Source organism: Neophocaena asiaeorientalis, unplaced genomic scaffold (assembly GCF_003031525.2).
Source record: "Neophocaena asiaeorientalis asiaeorientalis breed wild unplaced genomic scaffold, Neophocaena_asiaeorientalis_V1.1 scaffold400, whole genome shotgun sequence".
Taxonomy (NCBI): Eukaryota; Metazoa; Chordata; class Mammalia; order Artiodactyla; family Phocoenidae; genus Neophocaena; species Neophocaena asiaeorientalis.
The window spans coordinates 3520142-3544583 of NW_020175089.1; the positions used below are offsets into that span (position 1 = coordinate 3520142).

The 24442-nt window shown below is 39.3% G+C and overlaps 1 protein-coding gene across 2 annotated transcripts in view; it reads left to right on the forward strand.

The window, feature by feature from the left end:
- The first annotated feature begins 14735 nt into the window (after positions 1-14735).
- The window catches only part of FERMT1 (FERM domain containing kindlin 1), a 60851-nt gene continuing 51144 nt past the window's right edge, over positions 14736-24442 (forward strand). For both annotated transcript variants that reach the window (XM_024764274.1, XM_024764275.1), the window contains exons 1-3: positions 14736-14817; positions 19691-19859; positions 21718-21951. In XM_024764274.1, the coding sequence (XP_024620042.1) occupies positions 19709-19859; positions 21718-21951 (385 nt within the window). In that variant the 5' untranslated portion in view covers positions 14736-14817; positions 19691-19708. The remainder of the gene's footprint in view (positions 14818-19690; positions 19860-21717; positions 21952-24442) is intronic.

Genomic DNA, 24442 nt, shown 5'->3' on the forward strand with positions numbered 1-24442 from the left:
AAAATCAGAGCAGAAATAAGTGAAACAGAAATGAAGAAAACAATAGCAAAGATCAATGAAACTAAAAGCTTGTTCTTTGAGAAGATAAACAAAACTGAAAAACCTGTATCCAGACTCATCAAGAAAAAGAGGGGTGAGGACTCAAATCAATCAAGTTAGAAATGAAAAAGGAGAAATTACAATTGACACCACAGAAATATAAAGGATCATAAGAGACTATTATAAGAAACTATACACCAATAAAATGGAAAACATGAAAGAAATGGACAATTTCTTAGAAAAGTACCACCTTCTAAGACTGAACCAGGAAGAAATAGAAAATATAAACAGATCAATCATAAGTAATGAAATTGAAACTGTGATTAAAAATCTTCCAACAAACAAAAGTCCAGGACCAGGTGGCTTCACAGGTGAAATCTATCAAAATTTAGAGAAGAGCTAACACTGATACTTCTCAAACTCTTCCAAAACATTGCAGAGGAAGGAACACTCCCAAGCTCATTCTACAAGGCCACCATCACCGTGACACCAAAACCAGATAATGATACTACAAAAATAGAATATTATAGACAAATATCACTGATGAACTTAGACACAAAAATCCTCAACAGAATACTAGGAAACAGAATCCAACAACACATTAAAAGAATCATACACCATAATTAAATGAGACTAATCCAAGGGATGCAAGGATTCTTGAAAATGCACAAATCAATCAATGTGACACACCATATTAACAAATTAAAGAATAAAACCCATATGATCATCTCAATCGATGCAGAAAAGCTATTGACAAAACTCAACACCCATTTATGATAAAAAAATAAAAACAACTCTCCAGAAAGTGGGCACACAGGGAACCTACCTCAACATAATAAAGGTCATATACGACAAACCCACAGCAAACATCATTCTGAATGGTGAAAAACTGAAACCACACTAAGATCAGGAACAAGACAAGGATGTCCATGTTCACTACTGTTATTCAACATAGTTTTGGTAGTCCTCGCCAAGGCAATCAGAGAAGAAAAAGAAATAAAAGGAAAACAAATTGGAAAAGAAGAAGTAAAACTGTCACTGTTTGCAGATAACATGATACTATACACAGAGAATCCTAAAGATGCCTCCAGAAAACTATTAGAACTAATCAGTGAATTTGGTAAGGTTGCAAGAAACCAAATTAATGCACAGAAATCTCTTCCATTCATATACACTAACAATGAAAGATCAGAAAGAGAAATTAAGGAAACACTCCAATTTACCATTGTGACCAAAAAAATAAAATACCTAGGAATAAACCTACCAAAGGAAGGAAAAGACCTGTACTCAGAAAACTATAAGATACTGTTGAAAGAAATCAAAGACAACACAAACAGATGGAGAAATATACCATGTTCTTAGATTAGAAGAATCAATATTGTCAAAATGACTATACTACCCAAAGCAATCTACAGATTCAATGCAATCCCTATCAAATTACCAATAGCATCTTTCTCAGAATTAGAAAAAAATTTTTTACAATTTGTATGGAAACACAAAAGACCTCGAATAGCCAAGGCAATCTTGAGAAAGAAAAACAGCTGCAGGAATCAGGCTCCCTGACTTCAGACTATATTACAAAGCCACAGTAATCAAGACAATATGGTACTGGCACAAAAACAGAAAAATAGATTAATGGAACAGGTTAGAAAGCCAAGAGATAAATCCACTCACCTATGGTCACCTAATCTATGACAAAGGATGCAAGAATAGACAATGGAGTAAAGACAGTCTCTTCAATAAGTGATGCTGGGAAAACTGGACAGATACATGTAAAAGAGTAGAATTAGAACACTCCCTAACACCATACACAAAAGTAAACTCAAAATGGATTAAAGACCTAAATATGACTGGACACTATAAAACTCTTATAGGAAAATATAGACAGAACACTCTATGACATAAATCACAGCAAGATCTTTTTTGACCTACCTCCTAGAGTAATGAAAATTAAAACAAAAATAAACAAATGGGACCTAATTAAACTTAAAAGCTTTTTCACAGCAAAGGAAACCACAAACAGGACAAAAAGACAACCCTGGAACGGGAGAAAATATTTGCAAACAAAGCAACTGACAAGGGATTAAGCTCCAAAATATACAAACAGCTCATGCAGCTCAATATCAAAAAAACAAACAACCCAATCCAAAAATGGGCTGAAGACCTAAACAGACATTTCTCCAAAGACATACAGATGGCCAACAAACATGTGAAAAGATGCTCAACATCATTAATTATTAGAGAAATGAAAATCAAAACTACAATGAGGTATCACCTCACACCAGTCAGCACGAACATCATCAAAAAAAACTACAAGTAAGTGCTGGAGATGGTGTGGAGAAAAGGGAACCCTCCTGGACTGTTGGTGGGTATGTAAATTGATACAGCCACTATGGAGAACAGTGTGGAGGTTCCTCAAAAAACTACAAATAGAACTACCATATGACACAGCAATCCCACTACTGGGCATATACCCTGAGTAAACCATAATTCAAACAGAGTCATGTACCAAAATGTTCATTGCAGCTCTATTTACAATAGCCAGGAGATGGAAACAACCTAAGTGTCCATCATCGGATGAATGGATAAAGAAGATGTGGCACATATATACAATGGAATATTACTCAGCCATAAAAAGAAACAAAATTGAGTTATTTATAGTGAGGTGGATGGACCTAGAGTCTGTCATACAGAGTGAAGTAAGTCAGAAAGAGAAAGACAAATACCGTATGCTAACACATATATATGGAATCTAAGAAAAAAAAATGTCATGAAGAACCTAGGGGTAAGACAGGAATAAAGACACAGACCTACTAAAGAATGGACTTGAGGATATGGGGAGGGGGAAGGTTAAGCTGTGAGAAAGTGAGACAGTGGCATGGACATATATACACTACCAATTGTAAAATAGATAGCTAGTGGGAAGCAGCTGCAAAGCACAGGTAGATCAGCTCAGTGCTCTGTGACCACCTAGAGTGGTGGGATAGGGAGGGTAGGAGGGAGGGAGATGCAAGAGGGAAGAGATATGGGAACATATGTATATGTATAACTGATTCCCTTTGTTATAAAGCAGAAACTAACACACGATTGTAAAGTAATTATACCCCAATAAAGATGTTAAAATAAAAAATACTAGATGGAAAGTGCTTCAGTCATATTTGTCTTAAAAAAATAAAAAATAAGAAAAAAATAAAGCAGAAACAAACACACCATTGTTAAGCAATTATACCCCAATAAAGATGTTAAAATAAAAAATACTAGATGGAAAGTGCTTCAGTCATATTTGTCTTAAAAAAATAAAAAATAAGAAAAAAATAAAGCAGAAACAAACACACCATTGTTAAGCAATTATACCCCAATAAAGATGTTAAAAAAACTACAAACAGTAAGTGCTGGAGATGATGTGGAGAAAAGGGAACCCTCCCGGACTGTTGGTGGGAATGTAAATTGATACAGCCACTATGTAGAACAGTATGGATGTTCCTTAAAAAACTAAAAATAGAACTACCGTAGGAGCCAGCAACCCCACTCCTGGGCATATACCCAGAGAAAATCATAATTCCAGAAGATACACACACCCCAATGTTCATTGCAGCTCTATTTACAATAGCCAGGACATGGAAACCCCCTAAATATCCATCAGCAGAGGAATGGCTAAAGAAGGTATGGTACATATACAGTGGAATGTTACTCAGCCATAAAAATGAAAGAAATTGTGCCATTTGCAGAGACATGGATGGACCTAGAGACTGTCATACAGAGTGAAGTAAGTCAGAAAGAGAAAATCAAATATCCTATATTAATGCATATATGTGGAATCTAGAAAAATGGTATATATGAACCTATTTGCAAAGCAGAAATAGAGACACATGTATGAAATAAATGTATGGACACCAAGGGGGAAAAGGGGGTGGGATGAATTGGGAGATTGGGATTGACATATATCCACTATTGATACTAAGTATAAAATACATAACTAATGAGAACCTACTGTATAGCACAGGGAACTCTACTCAGTGCTCTCTGGTGACCTAAATGGGAAGGAAATCCAAAAAAGAGGGGTTATATGTATACATATAGCTGATTCATTTCTCTGTACAGCAGAAACTAACACAACATTGTAAAACAACTATACCCTAATAAAAAGTTTTAAAAATAAAAAGTAAAAAGAAATATTTGATTTAGGAATTCCCTGACAGTCCAGTGGTTAGGACACCATGCTCCACTGCAGGGAGCATGAGTTTGATCCCTGGCTGGGGAAATAAGATCCCACATGCTGCGCAGAGCGGCCAAAAAAAAAAGAAATATTGATCTGTAAGTGCCAATATTTAAGTCAACTAGTAGAGCTCTTTTAAAAATTAATTTTTATATCATCTGGAGGTAGAAACATCATATTTATAATGTGCACACAGACATACATACATCCAGCTAGACACAGAGATCTCATAGTTTTCCTGCTTGAGTTTTAAAAGGCCTCTTTTCCCTTTTTTTTTTTTTTTTTTTTTTTTTAAGTTTTAGGTTCTACTAATTGAGCCAGGGCTACGTAGTCTCAGGCAATGTGGGCTATGTTTACATTTCAAGGACATGATACGAGTTATAATTTCCAATATTCTCCTAGGTGTGCTTTTGTTCTCTCAGGGTCAGAATTTTAAAAAGATGTTTTATCAAGGCAGCTTATTCTAACTGTGCGCACAAAAGAACAGTTTTGGAATTTCAAAAGTGTCCCATCCTGGCCATTGTAGGGCTAGTAAGTACTTGCAAGTATTAGCTCTGTACCAATTGTACATGAACCTAACTGGAGTTCCAGTGGGTGGCTTCCTGTCCAGGAGCTGGTAGGCATTAAAAGCACAATTTCCCACCCTTAGTTTTGTTTTTTTTAGTTTCATTTTACTATAAAGGACAAATATTTCTAATATGCCACTTTTTAAAAAGAGGTCAGCCAACTCAGTTCACTCCAAAGTTCCTTCTAGGCTTTTTCTGCCTAGAAATTCCCTCTAGGTTCTCTGCCTAGTAACTTTCCCCTAGGTTCCTTCCACTAGGAAATGTACTGGTTTGTTATCTTAAGACTCCAAGTCTTAAGATAACAAACAGCTCAAATAAAATTCATGGACTGTCACTTAATGCAAGGAGACCCAGATACCAGGAAAAACTCACTGAAGCACCTGAAAGGTGCTATGAAGCTGGAGGGGCTCACGGTGCCCGTTCTTTGTACCAAGCGCTGGTCCAAAGTAGACTCCAGGCAATTTCAGGTGGGTTTCTCTGACATGCTACGGGCTATGCCAAGCAATGTCATTGGAAATAATCAATAAACAATCTATAATAGGAATAGAAAAGTGTTTTATTTGGCCCAAATTGAGGACTATAGTTGGGGAGATAACCTCTCCAATAACTCTGAGAAACCACTCTGGAGAAGCATGGTTTTCAGCACTTTTACATCTTGTCAGAACAAAGAACATCAAACAAGTCAGGCATACATTCTTTCAAGGTTTCAAAACTAAACAGATCAGCACAGCACATACACAGCGAATCAATAAGTCCTTGGCACCTGGGAAGGGCGTCTTATAATCGAAGGAATACCAGCACTGCCATCCCAGGAAAGGAGGCATTTAATCTTTATTTTTAATATGGACATTCTTCTAATCAATGCACCCTTTAATGATTAAAGCAGATGTTTGATAGACCACAAACAGGCTGTTTTATCGATAGTTTAGCATAAAGTTTAAGCTAAATCATTTATAAGCCAGAATGATTTCCCCGTACTTCAATATGTGAAAATTTCTTCCATTCCAGAGATGACAAGAGGATGGAGATCAGTGGGCAGTGCAGTGTCCTGCAAAGAGCTCCAGCTCTGGGGTCACTTGGATGTAGTATGAATCCCAACTCTGGCATCTATTAGTGGAGCAGCCTAGGGTTAGTCACTTAACACTTCTGAACTTCAGAAAAATTTTAAAAATAGGATCTACAAGGATGAGATGTTTTTAAATTTAAGATTATGATCTATGTGAGATATGTGTGTGTGTGTGTGTGTGTGTGTGTGTGTGTGTGTGTCTGCACATATTTTCCCTAGGAGCAATGGTTCGTTATTGGCTAATTCAGTGTTCATGGCAACTTTATAGAACATAATTCCCATGAATAATAAGAATCAACTGTATATGATATGTTTCTACTACTAATTCTCAGTTTACCAATTTTAGACATCATCTGTGGACTTCCACGTGTAATAGATGAGTATTAAGTTCTCTTATAAAACTCCCACCTCCCGATGCAGGTATATTTAGACTTATTTTTATTTTAGTTCTTCTCTTGGTTACTTTTGTTACTTCAAGTAATATAATAAAACCTTGATTACTTGCTTATCAACCATATCTTTGGCATCTCACAATGTAACATGAGCCTTTTAGCACCTCTAACATTTGCCTTCATCTATTCTTTCTTTCTTCTACCCTCAAATTCTGTCACCTGTGCCTTTATTTTTGCATTGTTGATGTTGACTGGAGGGCTTTTACCCCAACTACTTCTCTAAACTCTCTGACATAAATTGGGTGTTGTTCAAGTCAGTACAATTCTGACACTGGCCACCTGGAGTAGCAGCAGACCCCACAGGTTTAAGAACTCAGTCCCACAAGACTGCCCTCACTTCAGATGGCAGTTCCAAGAATTGCATCCCCAAGTTGCCTGTACTCTGTGACTTGGTTACAAAGTCATGGTTTCCCACAATCCCCCTCCCTCAGTGCCCAATAATTTGCTAGAAAGACTCAGAGAACTCAGAAAAAACGCTGTACTTACTACTCCAGTTAATAAGGAAGCATACAAATGAACAGGCAGATGAAGAAGTACGGAGCATGAGGTCCAGAAGGATGGCAAGTGCAGGGGCCTCTGTCCCTGTGGAGTTGGGGTGCACCACCCTCCTAGCATGTGGATGTGTTCACCAATTCAGAAGTTCTCCAAAACCCATCACTGAAGGGTTTTTATGGAGGTTTCAATATATAGGCATGATTGTGGCAGTTGGTGATTAACTCAAACTCCGGCTCCTAATGATTAGAGGGTAGTAGTGAAAGTTCCAAGATTTTAATCAAGGCCTGGTCTTTCTGGCAAGCAGCCCCCAGCCTGCAGCTATCCAAGGCCCTGCCAAGAGCCACCAGTTACAATGAAAGACACTCCTGTCACCCTTATCACTCAGGAAATTCCAAGGGTTTTAATAACTGTGTGTCAGGAACCGGATAAAGACCAAATATCTTTCTTATTATATCACACTGACAATGTTTACATTCTGTTTCATAACTATAATTAAGTCTTATTTGCTTTGTTCATAGATTAATTTTTTAAATTGCAAAAGTTATATTTCCTTTTTCACGTCCATTTGCTTTCCTGAATTTTCTAAATGAGTTTATTTTTTTTTGCCCTACTTTTCTTTACCATATCCCAAATCTTTTTCCGAATTTCTCATAACATCAGATATTCTACGATGTCTTCTTTTGCCCCAGAGAACTCCTCCCAGGGCAGTCAATTCTCCTTCGCTTTTCTGGATTGGATCTACTGTTTCCTGCATCCTAGGTCTTCCTCTCTCTTGATTCACTTCCTTGTTTTCTAGAGCTCATTTTGAGAATGTTTCTAAGACAGGTTTTGTGAGAATTAAATTTTCTTAGTCCCAGCATGTCTGAAGCATATTTGATTGTTGGTCTGACTGGGTATAGAGTGTTCATTTGGGTTCTTTTGTAGATAAGCTGTTTTTTCTTCCTAAAAGCTTTTAGGTTTTTTATATTTCCACAGTGATCTTCATTTCACAATGCTGTACTTTGGTGTAGCTATCTCTTATTTATTTGATGGGTATCCAGTAAACTCTTTAAACTGGAGGTTCATGTTCCACATTTCTGGGCAGTTTCTCACATTATTTCTGTGAGAATTTACCCCACTGTATTTTTGCTCTTCTCTTGTATTGACCCTCTAGGTTTCTTATCCTTTTACTCATTTTTTGTGTTAAATTTTCTCATGTCAATTATTTCAATAAAACTGGAAAAAATAATAAAATAAAATAAAATAAGGATTTTTTAAAGTTTGTTTCTCTCTTATATTGGAGTATTTCCTTAAATGTTTGATAGCATTTGAGAATGAGGATATAGTTTTTTTGATCTATTTGGGAGGTTTCACTGATACGCTTTGCTTTAGGGTAATTGAGTGGGGAGTTGGCCTTAATACCAAGTAACGTTTTCAAAGGAAACATTTAACTTTTTTTTTAATAAATTTATTTATTTTATTTTTGGCTGCCTTGGGTCTTTGTTGCTGCACGTGGGCTTTTCTCTAGTTGCGGCGAGCGGGAGCTCCTCTTCGCTGTGGTGCGCGGGCTTCTCATTGGGTAGCTTCTCTTGTTGCAGAGCACAGGCTCTAGGTGCGCGGGCTTCAGTAGTTGTGGCACTCGGGCTCAGTAGTTGTGTCTCGCGGGCTCTAGAACACAGGCTCAGTAGTTGTGGCGCATGGGCTTAGTTGCTCCACTTCATGTGAGATCTTCCCAGAGCAGGGCTCGAACCTATGTCCCCTGCATTGGCAGGTGGATTCTTAATCACTGCACCACCAGGGAATCCCAGAAACATTTAACTTCTAAGGACCAGAGCCCTCTGGATTTGGGCCCACAGGGTGTAGATCTGGCAGCCATATATTCACCCTGAATGTGACAGTGAGGGGACTGACTATTCTTTATAGAGACTTTCTATTCATTCCCTTGTTTTTGACAACACATTTCATATCCACTGTCTGTCACACCTGATATTTCCAGGACTTGAGTTTCTCTGAGAATATTCTGGAAAGCCTCAGTTACATTCCCATTTTCACTCCTAGACTATGAATTTCACTACTCTGCTTCATTACTAACCATTTCTTCTTCAATTTTCTATCTTCTAGGAAATCTTGAAATCTCTTATTGGCTGATGGCCTTTCTCCTGTTAACCTTTGTCATTGTAGGTTTATACATTTTTATTCCTATACTATAATTTTAGCAGGGAGTCAATAGGAAGGAAAGATAAGTATGAGTTTTCAATCAACTATCTTTAACCAAAAATCAAAATATGAAATTATATTTAGAAAAATAAAGGACCAAGACCGTTCTCACACTCAGCATTCTGGATTTTTCAAAATCATACCTGCTACTATAATAATAGCTAGTGTTTATTGAACATATATTACAAGAAAGCAGGACAGAAATCATTCCAATATTTCCAGACCACCTTACACCTGCATTGGGATTTGGAAAGAGTTCACTGTGAACCTTTTCCTAACCTGGGTGTAAACTGTCACATTTTCCCTGTGGTGCAGTCTGAAAAAGATAATAACTTCCTACGGGTTCACCTAAATGACAATTCCTCCCCTTCTTTGGTCCCTTACCTCTGAGCAAGAAAGGAGGAGAGGTGAGCACAGTCTTACCTCACTGGGATGAGATGCAACAGCCTCAGAGTCTCCAATTCCTCCTCTTTCCCAGAGAACACCCCCACTCTTTCTTATTTACTTATTACTCTAGTAATAAATAAAGTTATTGAACATTTTCCATGTTTCAGGTTCTGTGCTCTGTGCTTCAGGAACATTCTCTCATTTCACAGCACCTTACGAGATGGGTATTATTACTCCCATTTTACAGAACCAGAAACTGAGATCAGACAGATCTCTGTTTCGTCAGGGATCCAGATTAAAACATGCCCAAGCCCTCTGATCTGTTGTGTCAGCAGTACCAACAGGTGAACCCAAATTTGTCAGTTTTTAAGTCCTGAACCATCATGCTATAAATTCACTGCTGGGGTAAAAATACCAGACATGGGCTCCAAACCCCAAGCCAGTTTGAAAACTCTGGGTTACAACAAACAACCATCTGTACGTGGACTTTTCTCCCCCTGCTCACTGGAGGTCATAGCTGAATCCAGAACCCTGAACCCTCCTTATCCTCTTAGTGAGTTGCTGCAGGGTCAGAGCATGTTCCTGCCACCACCTTCCTCCTCTTCCTCACTTTGAATAATTTTAGACTTATAGTAAAGTTGCAGAAATGGTACACAGAGAACTTGTCTACCCTTGTACATAACCACAATACACTTATGGAAACCAGGAAATTAGTATTGAAATAATACTATTAACTAACCTACTGCCCTGTTCACATTTCACAGGCCTTCCCCACCGATGTCCACTCTCCATTCCAGGACTAAATCCAGGATCGCACATGGCATTTAGTTGTCACTTGAGTCTCCTCTGATCTGACACAGTCTCTCAGTTTTTCTGTCTCTCATTCTCACTTCTGAAGAATATTAACTACTTATTTCATAAACTATCTTCCAATTTGGGTTTGACACTTTCTCATGATTAAATTGAGGTTGTATATTTTGGGCAAGAACACTACAGAAGTGATGCTGTGTCTTCTCAGGTGTGTGAGGTCAATATGCATTATTACAGATGATGTTCATTTTGATCACTTGATTAAGGTGATAACTGCCAGTTTTCTCCACTCTGAAGTTACTATGTATCTTTCCCTATGTAATTGACAAATGCTTTGTAGGGAGATATTCTGAGACTACAAATATCCTGTTTCTCAACATAATTTTACTCATTTATTTTATAATCCATCAATGATTCTTGCCTATGATTATCAGGTGGAAACCTCAGGTACATCTTGTCTTTGCATCTCACTCACTTCCAAATTAAAGTGTCTATGTGCGCCCGAGGGAAAGGGTCTAGGTCATAGGCCTGTGCCCTAGCCGCAAGAGAGGTTGAGAATTTGAGCTCTGATTTCTAGACTGAAATAATAACATAAGAATTTCTACAAATATGTAAAGATGACTTTCCAAGGGTGGTAGGCAGCCATGAATATGAATGATGTCCACTACGATAACTAAGATATTTTAAAGTGAGAAAACAAAACACAGAAAAATATATGTATAGAATACTACCATATAAAATTAAATAGTCTATGCACAAAAACTATCTCTGGAAGGTTCAAGAGGAAATAGTAACAGTTTTCTCCGGGGAAGGGAACTTCATTATCAGAAGAGGACGAAGACTTAATTATCAGTGTATATTCTTTTGTACCCTTTGATTGAGATGGATGCTAAGGAAGGAAGAAGAAAGAAAGAAGGGGGGAAGGGAGGGAGGGAGGCACCATCTTTCTTGCTCCTCTCACTCTCAACAGCAAGGAGCAAGGCCTCCTTTGCTCTTCCTCACACTTCTTCATCCGGTGCCTGTCGATACATCAAGACACACCTCTTTATCCTGTCAGGGAGAACATTTTAGAACTTGCCTGGGCATAGAAAGTGCTCATTATTTGTACAGCTGGAAAGGAGGGTGTAGCTATAATAGGCACATTCTGCTTCTTTGCACTCAATAGAACACGTTGTCCACAAACGTGAAAACAACTGCTGAGTCCCAAGGACTCAGTGCAAACAAAAATACATTTTCGGTGACTCTTGTCATTTCTTAGTTGCCAGACTTGCAGAATGTTTATAAGCTGAATGCACAACACAGAAGTTTACACTGGGTAATGGCCTATTTGTTTTGTCAAATAAAAGCATCAATCCAGAAAAAACACCTCTTTTCTCCTTCTAGCAGCTTTCTCATTCTCTCTAAGTTAATTATAAAGAATTTTTTAAACTTTGAGGGCTCATGTGGTGGAAGTAGAAAGGTGTTAGAGGAAGAAAGTCACTTGTGCTTCACAGGTTGAAGTAGCCAGGATGGTCAAAGGCCCTCTACTGCTGTATTTCCCTTTTCTGTTCAGTGATTAAGAACATGGACACATCTCTCATCCATTCCAATGTATTTATTACCAAGCTCATACTGCTCGCCACATGACAGGCCAATAAATCGAGAAACAAGCTATTGGTGCAAGGAATAGCGAATTTACTTAGAAATCCAGCAGACTAAGAAGATGGTATACTAGTGTCCCAAAGAACCATCTTCCTGGAGTTAGAATTCAGGCTTCTTTTACAGTAAAAGAGGAGCAGTGTGGCTGGTTGTTTCAAACTTCTTGGTGCTGGAATCCTTTGTGCTTGCAGCTATCCATGTAGGTCAGGTCACCATGTTCCTGTAAACCTCCAACAAGGTTCCTGTAAACCTCTGTTCCAGAACATTTTATCTCTACATGAATGAGAAGTGTTATATCTTTAAAGGGAGGCAGAGCCTTGAGAATGGGCTATCATGTACATTTCAGGTTTGTTCTTTTCTGTTACACACTCATATCCCACATGATAATGCAAACATGACTAACTTACCTATTCAGGGTAATGATTCTCAGGCCAGCTTTGCCATATATAAGTATCTGATAATAGTTATTGTTTCAATATTTGCACCATGAACATGGAAATTTTTAAGATCAGGAAATACATCTCTTGAAGTGCAATAACTATCTGCTAACTAAAAAATACCTTAAAACATTTTTCTAGAGACTACAGGTTATTGTAGGCAAATAAATCTTCCAATTCCATCTCAAAACGCATCTCCTCTCTGAAGCCTTTTCTCATACTCCCCACCACACCACACAACTGGGAGAGGTACACACCTGGGAGAGGTACACATCCCTCCTCTGTATTCCTTCGTATCATATTATGATATGAAGATAAAGTCTGTGCCTAATCTGAGCATTCTCAGCACTTGTTTTGGTGTCTAGCTCACAGTTATACAGTGGCTGAATGAATAAATAAGCTTATTCATTGCTTGATGAGTATGTATGGATTAAATAACAGACTCAAAATGTTGATTCTGCTTGTTTTTTAAGAGGGATTAAGGTGAATATTGCTTGTTTATATATGTATGAAATTTTGAAGTCGAGAATATACTTTTTAATACACTTCTAAACTAGAACCTTAGGGGATGAGTTGGACCTGCATCACAATAATAACTAGGTAGTAAAAAAAAAAGAAAAAAGCCTAGGACATTCAATATGGATGAAACTAAAAAATATAATGCTGGACAAAAGAAACCAGACACAAAATAGCATGCATCATCCAACTCCATTTATATATGGTACAAACATCAGCAAAACCCATCTGAGGATTAGAAGTCAGGATAGTGGTTACTCTTGGTGAGGGGTCATAGTAACTAAAAGGTGGGATTAGGGGACTTCTGGGGACTGGCAATGTCCTGTTTCTTGATCGGAATTTCATTACAACACAGGTGTGTTCAATATGTGACAATTCATCAGCTGTATATTTATGATTTGTGTTCTTGCGTATAAATATATAATATTTCCATTAAAAAGCTTAAAAAAGAATTTAGGCCAAGCAGAAAGCTTAAAACCAGTTAAATTCTTTAGCGCAATCCAGATATTTTCAACTAAAATGGAAAACCAATTTGGCATAAAGAAAACTGTTACTGCTTCCTGATCATATCCAAGATCCTGAAGACAGTCTATGGTCTAGTCAACCATGCACAGTCTCCAGAAAGCAAGTCTTAGACACTTTCTGCCCCAAATAAGTGCATATTTGCTCAGTCGGTATTAGGCATGTGGGGAAGTCAGATCAGAAGACAGCTGACCACTTTCCTATAGCTGACAAACTCTACCAAATTAGGAAATTCAGTTTCAAATTTTTTAATCATTTTAATTATAAAATCCCATATTTGCTGACGGTTGTTCAACTGACCTTTTAAAATTAAATGTAAAGTACTTTCAAAACCATAATAATGGCTGAATATGGTAATGTCCAAGCAAAACAAAGATTCCATTTCTAAATTTTACACCATCTTAAATTAATATTTAAGTTATCAAAAGCTTTATGTACTTGACAAAAATCGCTAAAGACTATTATACTGCATAAAACTCCTCCATGGACTGAATGCAGTTCTGGTGGTGGGAATTCCATCCCTTTACCCATTTTACAGATGAGAAAACTATAATTTCCAGTCTATTTTATAACCACTGTATCCTCAAAGCTCAACCCCAGGCCTGGTGCACAGTAAACACTCAACAAAAGTGTGTAATTTGGGCGAAGGAGGCTTGGAGAGGTTGTGTAACTTCCCCAAGGTCACCCACCCTTCCTGCTCTCTTCGGATGAATCCCACAGGAGGGTGAGCGGAGCGCTGGGTGGTGAATGTGAGGTGAGCCACCCAGACTTCCGCGAGGGGCGGGGCCTTGGGTTCCCCCAGGGTCTTCCATCGTGCATGTTTGGGGTGCCTCACCCTTCTCAGGGGTTTACACCACCCTCTTACTCAGAGATGAACCTCTTTTGTTTCTTCCACCTGGCGACCACAGGTCCTCCAGGCTCTCTAGAGGGGAGGCGGTTGTTCCCGCCTGAAGCCGGGGCTCCTGGCGCGTGGACGCACCCCGGGGTGTGAGTGACTGAGGGCGGGGAAGTAGCAGGATCTTAATCACCGGGCTAGTACTGGGCGGGCCTCGGGGAACCGGGAAACTGGAGGCGGTCTAAGGGAAGGTGGGCAGGATGAGAGGTCGCAAGAGGGGCACGGGGCTGAGCCTCCGCCGGATTCTCCCCGCCCTCTCGCCGCGCGGTAGCCGGGCGACCACCCTTTGCCCGTAAAGTCTGCGGAGCGCCTCCTCCTCGGGCAGCGGGACCTGGCAGGCGGGGGCTGGGCGTGCAGCCGCCTGCACGCTGTGCTGGCCGGCCTTGCCCCGGGGGCCGCGCGGGGCGGAGACTGGGCGGCGGGGGCGGGTGCCTGTCTAGGTGGCAGGTCCGCGCGCAGCCCTCGCCAGCCGAACCTCGCGGAGCAGCTGCCGCCACCGCGCGCCCCTGGCTCGGCCGCAGTGGCCTCTGGCCGGGTCTCCAGGGGGCAGCGACTCCGCACGCCGCAGGCTCCGGAAAGGAGGTGGGTGGCGAGGGGCCGGGACCAGGCTGGGAGGGGAGGCTGCGATGGGCACCGCTGGTTCCCGAGACCCCCGCCCCTGCCTTTCTACAGCCCCTTGCACTTAAATGGCTGGTGGATTAAAAACCGCGTCCTCGGCTTGTGACCACCTTCTCCGTCCTTGCGTATCTGGCTGCGCAAAATAAACTGTCCGTCCAGCCGCGGGGGTGGGGGGTAGGGGGCAGGTTTATGCCCACCCACCACACTCCCCTGGGCCCCAGGACCCTGCAGAGCTGGCAAAAGACAGGCCAGAGGCCTTTATGGGGGTAGGGGGCAGGGTTTTACCCACCCATCACACTCCCCTGGGCCCCAGGACCCTGCAGAGCTGGCAAAAGACAGGCCAGAGGCCTTCGGACCCACTCACTCTCTGATCTTCCAGGGGAAGCGTTGGGTCTATTTCCCGCATCATTCTCTCTGTCTGCCTGCCTGCGTCTGTCTGTCTTTCTTGATTGAGTTTTCTATAAAGGACCCGAGGAAGTGGGCAGCTGGGCTTCCCCAGAGGAAGGCAGGTCTGGTGGTGCGCTTTGCTTCTTGTTCTGGTCTTTAACTTAGATGTGCTTTCCTCAACAAGTAACAGCTTGCTGAACGTGAGAAGTTCGCTCAAAAAGGCGCAGAAAAGATAGGAGAGGAATGTGGGGAAACCAGATTGCCTAATTTTAGCCAGAATTTCGTTGTAAGGGAATCACCATTTATTGCCTAAATGAGAAGTGTTTTGATTGCCCAGGTTAGGAAAAGAAAAAACCCTCTGTCTGATTGCTCACGAAACAAGCAGTAAGGAGTCATCTTAAAAGTAAGGTTATTTTCTTTGTGTACAAAACATTTTAAATAACAAAACCTCAAATCATAGCATTTTAGAAATTGTAAGGATCTTAAAGTCAAATACTTCAATGGCGTGTTATGAGTTTGTCTATGAAAGAGTTATCTTTATTGTGTCCTCACTGGGAAAGATTTATGTTAGTAGGAATGCTTAGTGAAGGTACTGAGAGTTTAGCTAAGAGTTTTAAGAGTTGTACAATATATCCTTGTAGCTTATTTTATTTTTTAAAAATTTTTTTTATTGGAGTAAAATTGCTTTACAATGTTGTGTTAGTTTTGGCTGCTTATTTATTTTATACATAATAGTTTGTACCTCAATTTCCTACCCCTATCTTGCCCCTCCCCCCTTTCCTCTCCCCACTGGTAACCACTAGTTTGTTCTCTATATCTGTGAGTCTGTTTCCTTTTTGTTATATTCACTAGTTTGTTTTATTTTTTTAGATTCCACATATAAGTGATATTGTACAGTATTTGTATTTCTCTGTCTGACTTATTTCACTCAGCATAATACCCTCCAAGTCCATCCATGCTGTTGCAAACAGCAAAATTTCATTATTTTTTTATGGCTAATATTCCATTCCACATCTTCTTTGTCCACTCATCTGTTGATGGACACTTAAGTTGCTTCCATATCTATTGTAAATAATGCTGCTGCGAACATTGGAGTGCATGTATCTTTTCTAATTGGTGTTTTCAGTTGTTTTGTTTTGTTTTGTTTTGTTTCTGATATATACACAGGAGTGTTATTGCTGGGTCATGTGGTAGTTCTATTTTTAGTTTTTCGAGAAACCGCCATACTGTTTTCCACAGTGGCTACACCAATTTACATTCCCACCAACTGTGTAGGAGGGTTCCCTTTTCTCCACATCCTTGCCAACATTTGTTATATGTAGTCTTTTTGATAATAGCCATTCTGACAGGTATGAGGCAATATCTCACTGTGGTTTTAATTTGCATTTTCCTGATGATTAACATGTGGAGCATCTTTTCCTGTGCCTGTTGGCCATCTATATGTCTACTTTGGAGAAATGTCTATTTAGGTCTTCTGCCCATTTTTTTAATGGGCTGTGTTGTTTTTGCTTTTGTTTTTGTTTTTTACTTGAGCTGTATAAGCTGTTTGTATATTTTGGAAATTAACCCCTTGTCTTTCGCATCTTTTACAAATATTTTCTTCCATTCCATAGGTTGTCTTTTAATTTTGTTTATGGTTTCCTTTGCCATACAAAAGCTTTTAAGTCTAATTAGGTCCCATTTGTTTATTTTTGCTTTTATTTCATTTGCTTTAGGAGACAGATCAAAAAAAATATTGCTACAATTCAAGTCAAGGAGTGTTCTGCCTATGGTTTCTTCTAGGAGTTTTATGGTTTCTGATTATATTTAGGTCTTTAATCCATTTTGAGTTTATTTTTGTATGTTGTTAGAGAGTGTTCTAATTTCATTCTTTTACATGTAGCTGTCCAGTTTTCCCAGCACCACTTATTGAAGAGACTGTTTTTTCTCCATTGTATATTCTTGTCTCCCTTGTTGTGGATTAATTGACAAGTGTGTGGGTTTATTTTTGGGCTCTCTGTTCTATTCCATTGATCTATGTGTATGTTTTTGTGCCAGTCCCATACTGTTTCAATTACTATAACTTTGTAGTATAGTCTGAAGTCAGAGAGCATGATTCCTCCAGCTCTCTTCTTTTTCAAGATCATTTTGGCTATTCGGGGTCTTTCATGTTTCCATACAAATTTTTAAATTATTTGTTCTAGTTCTGTGAAAAATGCTGTTGCTATTTTGACAGAGACTGCATTGACTCTGTAGATTGCCTTGGGTAGTATGGTCATTTTAACAATATTAATTCTTCTAATCCATGAATATGGTATATCTTTCCATCTATTTGTGTTGTCTTCAATTTCTTTCTTCAGTGTCTTATAGTTTTCCAAGTATAGATCTTTTACCTCCTTAGGTTGGTTTATTACTAGGTATTTCATTCTTTTTGATGTAGTGGTAAATATTATTGTTTCCTTAATTTCTCTGATAATTCATTGTTCGTGTATAGAAGTGCAGCAGATTACTCTCTATATATTTTGTGGTCTGCAACATTACTGAATTCATTGATGAGCTCTAGTAGTTTTCTGGTGGCATCTTTAGGATTTTTTATGTATAGTGTCATGTCATCTGCAAACAGTGACAGTTTTATTGCTTCCTTTCCAATTTAGCTTCCTTTTATTTCTTTATCTTGTCTGATTTCTGTGGCTAGGTCTTCCAATACTGTGTTGTATAAAAGTGGCTAGAGTGGGCATCCTTGTCTTGTTCCTGATCTTAGAGGGAAATACTTTCAGCTTTTCACCATTGGGTATGATTTTAGCTGTGGGTTCATCATATATGGCCTTTATTATGTTAAGGTACGTTCCCTCTATGCCCACTTTCTGCAGACCTTCTCAGAGGTCACCATAGTCCTGGCTTAATAAGTGATCTAGTTAATTTGAAGGGAGGAAATGAGTCCTGGAGCTAATTTTTCAAGTAGCTATTGCAATTTGAGGGTGTGAGAGGAAGACCAGCATTAGCTGGAGCTTGTTATGAATGCAGGGTTTCCACATCCACCCCAGACCTGCTGACTAGAACCTGCATGTTAATAAGATCCTGCTGAATAGGATCTGCACATTAATAAGGTTCTCAGGGTTCATGTGCACTTTCCATTAGAGAAGCCCTTTCCTGGGCCGTTTGCATGCACAGATGTTTCTCAAAAACAGGCCTTATGAAAACATAGATTTCTCATAAGCTGTCTTTACCTGGAAAAATGAAAAATACTTGTTATCACTTAAATGACTTATTTTTATTTTAAATCTTAAGATAGCCAAGAGAGGTAGTATCATTTGCTTTCTATTTAAGAGAGAGCTGACATTTTTAAGTTCTGCCAATTTGGAATCCCAGTGTTCCTATTACCCCCACAACACTCAGTTCTTATACTGCTTAGCTTCTTTCATCATAGTTCCTCCAACGAGGAGAACACCCCTAACTGTACTTTGAAGAGTGGGTTTGTATGTCTGTCACTCCTGTTTTAAATCTGTTGCTAAAGGTGTGTCCAAAAACTTAATTGATGCACTTGTTTATCAACCTCTATATGATATAAAACAGTTATTCAAGTAAATCAAATATGTGGCAATAACTAATGACCTGCATCTCTATGTGCTTAAGATAAAACTACGCTATATGACTAAAAAAGAAACGGTTTTGCTCTATTTTTATTTTTTGAATTTTCATACCAGAAGATGTCATCAGTATTTATGGGAGGAATGTAATAATACATATGTATATACATTAGAGATAAATTTTTTTAAATATTTATTTATTTGGTTATGCTGGGTCTTAGTTGTAGCAGGCAGGCTCCTTAGTTGTGGCTCAAGGGCTCCTTAGTTACAGCTTGCTGGCTCCTTAGTTGTAGCATACAAACTCATTGTGGCTTGCATGTGAGATCTAGTTCCCTGACCAGGGATCGAACCCTGGCCCCCTGCATTGGGAGCACTGAGTCTTAACCACTGCACCACCAGGGAAGTACCAAGATAAAGATTTTAATTTCCTTTTTTTAAATCAGTTCTACTGAGGTATAATTTTCAAACAGCAAAATACATCAAAGTGTACATTTAAATTCAATGCATTTTATTGTATACAAATTATACTTCAATAAAGTTGACTTTTTTTAAGTGTCAAGGATTGCCATGATTTGTTACCTATTGCTAAAATAGTTCAGAGAAGGTCAAGAAGAGTCAGTAGAGAGGGATGGATGCACTGGGCAGGCACAGAAAATAGCCAGGTGGACCTGGGAGGGTGGAAAAGTGAAGTACATAAATTTAGAAGGCCTGAGATGATTTTTATAAGACTTTTTGTCTTTAAAGTTAAGATGCTGAATTTAATATCAGGAGCCCTGTGGCATTTTTGAAGAGGGGGCTAAAATGGGGGAAAAAAAGTTTTGCTCTGCAAGGTCTGCTTGGCGAGTCCCAGCCTCCTTCTGATCTATCTGCCTTTTTACGCAAAGACACCTGCATTTGCCACAATGCTCTCATCCAGTGACTTTGCGTCTGCTTCTTGGGAGCTCGTGATCCAAGTTGACCATCCAAATGAAGAGGAGCAGAAGGATGTCACACTGAGAGTGTCTGGAGACCTGCACATTGGGGGAGTGATGCTCAAGTTAGTGGAACAGATCAGTAAGTTGCTGCTTCTTTATGGTTTCTCTACATTTGAAACCCTCTCTGTTGCATCACCACTAAATGGCTGAACTGGATTATCTGACCATCTAAATTTTTTTGATCATCCATCTTGTAATGGTCCCTGCCTGCAAGAGGAAGAGAAATGGGAAGCCCTGAAGGAGCCCAAACCACCCCCTGACCCCCAATGTGAAAATTTGAGTCTTTGGTGGCAAACGAAAGCTACCCAGTAGGTGTAAAAACCTATTTGCACAAGAACAGGACCCCTTCCATGGTGACTTTAGACCACACCTGGGGCCTTAGATTATTGTGTGATTCTCTGTTAATGCTTGATTGCTCCGAGATGCAGGCGGCCTGGTGCCAATATGTCTTTTAATATTGTCCACCATTTGCTACTCACCCTGTTAAAAACAAGGAAAGAAGTCTTCAGGGTCAGAGTCTTCACATCACGAGTCAACATGAGGTACCTAGAATTTAATAATGTTCTATTTTCTTTGTATTTATTTTTTGTCTTCTACTTAAGACCACAGATGTTAGCTTATCATTTACACTAGTGATATAAAGTATTTTTAAGTAAGCGTTCATTGGAGTATCATATACGTACAGAAAAGTGCACTTATTATAAGTGTACAGTTCAGTGAATTTTCACAAAGTCATATAACCACCACCCAGATCAAGAAAGAGAACATTACCTGTTCCCCCACCCAAGTCCCGCACCTAACCCCTCCCAGCCACTGCCCCACCAAGGGTAACCACTATCCTGAATTCTTACTCCATAGGAGTAAACTGTACAGTAAACTGTATATAAGTGGAATTATACAGGATAATATACTCTTAGGCATCTGCTTTCTTTCCTGCCACATTATGTCTGTGAGATTTAACCATGCTATTGCATATAGTTTGGGTTCATTGATTCTCATTGCAGTATAATATTCCATTGTATGACTATGCCACAATTTATCCATTTACCTGTTGATAGATATTTGGATTGTTTCCATTTGGGGGCTTTTACAGATAGTACCATCTTTCGGTCTATATAGTACACGCATTTCTAATGGGTATATAGCTCAGAGAAAAGTTACTGAATAGGACTTTCCAAAATAGTTATAGCATTTATACTTCTAATAGCACTGAGAGAAACATTTTCTAATTTAAATAGAGAGAAAGAAAGAGGGAGAAACTATTTTTTAAGTAAATAAAAATACCGGTGGCTCTTAATTTAGCAAAATAAAAGATTGAATATTGACTCTAACATTGGCAAAGGGGAAAGATTCAACCTAGATACCAAGGGGCATTGAAGAAGGGGAAGAATTCAATGTTGATGCTACCATTAAGAGAGAAAATATTCAGCTCTGATTTCAGTGTAAACACTTTGGAAATTGGGAATATGGTGGAGCTAATAAGAGATGGACATTCCTGAGAAGAGTGAAATGTCAGCTTCCCAGTACTTCTGCGTGCAGTTTGATTGGGAGCTGTTGATATTCCCTTGTGGAAAGATTCATTTCTATTAGAGAAATAATCTTGATTAAACAGAGGTGATGCTCCTGGCCTTCCCAGAAAGGACCATGGCACCAAGGGACTTGGGAGAAGATAACTTTAGTATTTCATCAGGAACAAAAATTGTATGTCTCTCTTCCTTCCATAGTATTTAAATATAAAGAAGGTAAGGTTCAGTCTGTCTTCTACCTGCCCCGCCTTAGGGACTTTGACAAGAAGCCAAGAATGATGAAACCTTGGACTGTAAGAGGAGGTGGGAGCTGAAGACCAGCGTTGGCTTCAGTTTTGCACACAAGGAACTTGACTCTGGGGTGCGAGTGCTCACTCTCACTTTACTGCACTGTGTTCTCCGTTCTTGCAGACATAGCCCAGGACTGGTCAGACTTTGCCCTTTGGTGGGAACAGAAGCACTGCTGGCTTCTGAAAACGCACTGGACCCTGGACAAATGTGGGGTCCAGGCAGATGCAAAGCTTCTCTTCACCCCTCAGCATAAAATGCTTCGCCTCCGCCTGCCCAACGTGAAGACAGTGCGACTGCGAGTCAGCTTCTCGGCCGTGGTCTTCAGAGCGGTCAGCGACATCTGCAGAGCCCTGAGTGAGTTTCCGCAGGCGCCTGCGCCCTCTGGACTCTCAGCAGAGGAGAAAGGGAAAACGCGTGCACTTCTGTCCACAAGCAGTTGGCTTTACAGAACATGTGCCTTATTAGGAGCATACTTTTCGAGCGCAGTTCTGGAGACTTTAGCCATTTAAGTGAAGTTAAACCAAACGGAAAATTATTGGAATAAATCAGATTCACTTCCACAAAGCTTAAAACTATTTCAAAGAGATTTGTAAACAGAAGAGACAACTCCATTAAGATTTCCCCCCCAAAACTCATTTCTCTAAGCCATACTGAAATCATCATTATATTTAAGACAAAAAAAGAGTTCCATTAAATTATTATCACCATAGAGCCAATGTGTCTTTATTGTTTTTGAGATAATGGTGATGCAATGTCTTAATTGCTTCCCTAATATTTGGCTCCAGTAAATAACTCTGTCCACAAACATCATTTGTGGAGTTTATTTTAAGCAGGAAAGTACACTTAATTATGGATCAGAAACTTTAACAGCCATTAGAGACAACACTGTCCAAACCATTGCTTCTTCCTGGGACTTCCATAATAGGAGCAAACCCTGGGTCAGGAAGGTGTTCTTATTTTATATTTTTTGAAAGTGTGTAGGTATATTCTTGAGTTCCAAGGCAAAGATTTAGTATTTGAACACAGTATATACAGTATGTGAGTGAGTGATCTATCTCCCCATTAAACTGTAAACTGCTCATTCATTCCTTCAACAAATATATACGTATTGGTTTGGCAGGCACTAGGATGAGTGCTAGGGATGGGTTAAGCAAAAAAACAGACCAAAATCTCTGCCCTCCTTGAGCTTACGGTGTAGCATACAGAGACAGAAAATAAATCATGTAAAAAAATAAGATGTTAAAAGGAGATAGGTAGTGGAGAAAAAAAGGAAAAAGTATATAGTGTACACAGGATTGAGACTGCCACTGTTGGGTAGGGCAGGTTGGTATAGTATTAAATAAGGTGAAGACAGAACCATTTCTTGAACATGGCTGTGTTCCTAACACCTAGGAGAATGCCTGGCACCCATCAACTGCTTAGTAACTGCTTGTTTGTTTGTTTTTTTGCTTGTTTGTTTTTTAACACCTTCATTGGAGTATAATTGCTTTAAAATGGTTTGTTAGTTTCTGCTTTATAACAAAGTGAATCAGTTATACATATACATATGTTCCCATATCTCTTCCCTCTTGCGTCTCCCTCCCTCCCACCCTCGCTATCCCACCCCTCTAGGTGGTCACAAACCACCTAGCTGATCTCCCCGTGCTATGCGGCTGCTTCCCACTAGCTATCTATTTTACGTTAGGTAGTGTATATATGTCCATGCCACTTTCTTACTTTGTCACAGCTTACCCTTCGCCCTCGCCATATCCTCAAGTCCATGCTCTAGTAGGTCTGTGTCTTTATTCCCGTCTTACCACTAGGTACTTCATGACCTTTCCTTTTTCTTTTTTTTTTCCTTATATTCCATGTAAATGTGTTAACATACAGTATTTGTTTTTCTCTTTCTGACTTATTTCATGCTGTATGACACTCTAGCTCCATCCACCTCACTACAAATAACTCAATTTCGTTTCTCTTCATGGCTGAGTAATATTCCATTGTATATATCTTCCACATCTGCTTTATCCATTCATCTGTTGATGGACACTTAGGTTGCTTCCATGTCCTGGCTATTGTAAATAGAGCTGCAGTGAACATTTTGGAACATGACTCTTTTTGAATTATGGTTTTCTCAGGATATATGCCCAGTAGTGGGATTGCTGGGTCATATGGTAGTTCTATTTGTAGTTTTTTAAGGAACCTCCATACTGTTCTCCATAGTGGCTGTACCAATTTATAGTCCCACCAACAGTGCAAGAGTGTTCCCTTTTCTCCACACCCTCTCCAACATTGATTGTTTCTAGATCTTTTGATGATGGCCATTCTAACTGATGTGAGATGATATCTCATTGTAGTTTTGATTTGCATTTCTCTAATGATTAATGATGTTGACCATTCTTTCATGTGCTTGTGTGCAGTCTCTATATCTTCTTTGGAGAAATGTCTATTTAGGTCTATATTCTTGCCTCCTTTATCAAAGATAAGGTGACCATATGTGCATGGGTTTACTATGGGCTTTCTATCCTGTTCCATTGATCTATATTTCTGTTTTTGTGCCAGTACCATACTGTCTTCATTACTGTAGCTTTGTAGTATAGTCTAAAGTCAGGAAACATGATTCCTCCAGCTCCATTTTTCGTTCTCAAGATTGCTTTGGCTATTTGGGGTCTTTTGTGTTTCCATACAAATTGTGAAATTTTTTGTTCTAGTTCTGTGAAAAATGTCAGTGGTAGTTTGATAGGGATTGCATTGAATCTGTAGATTGCTTTGGGAATTGAGTCATTTTCACAATGTTGATTTTTTCCAATCCAAGAACATGGTATATCTCTCCATCTATTTGTATCATCTTTAATTTCTTTCATCA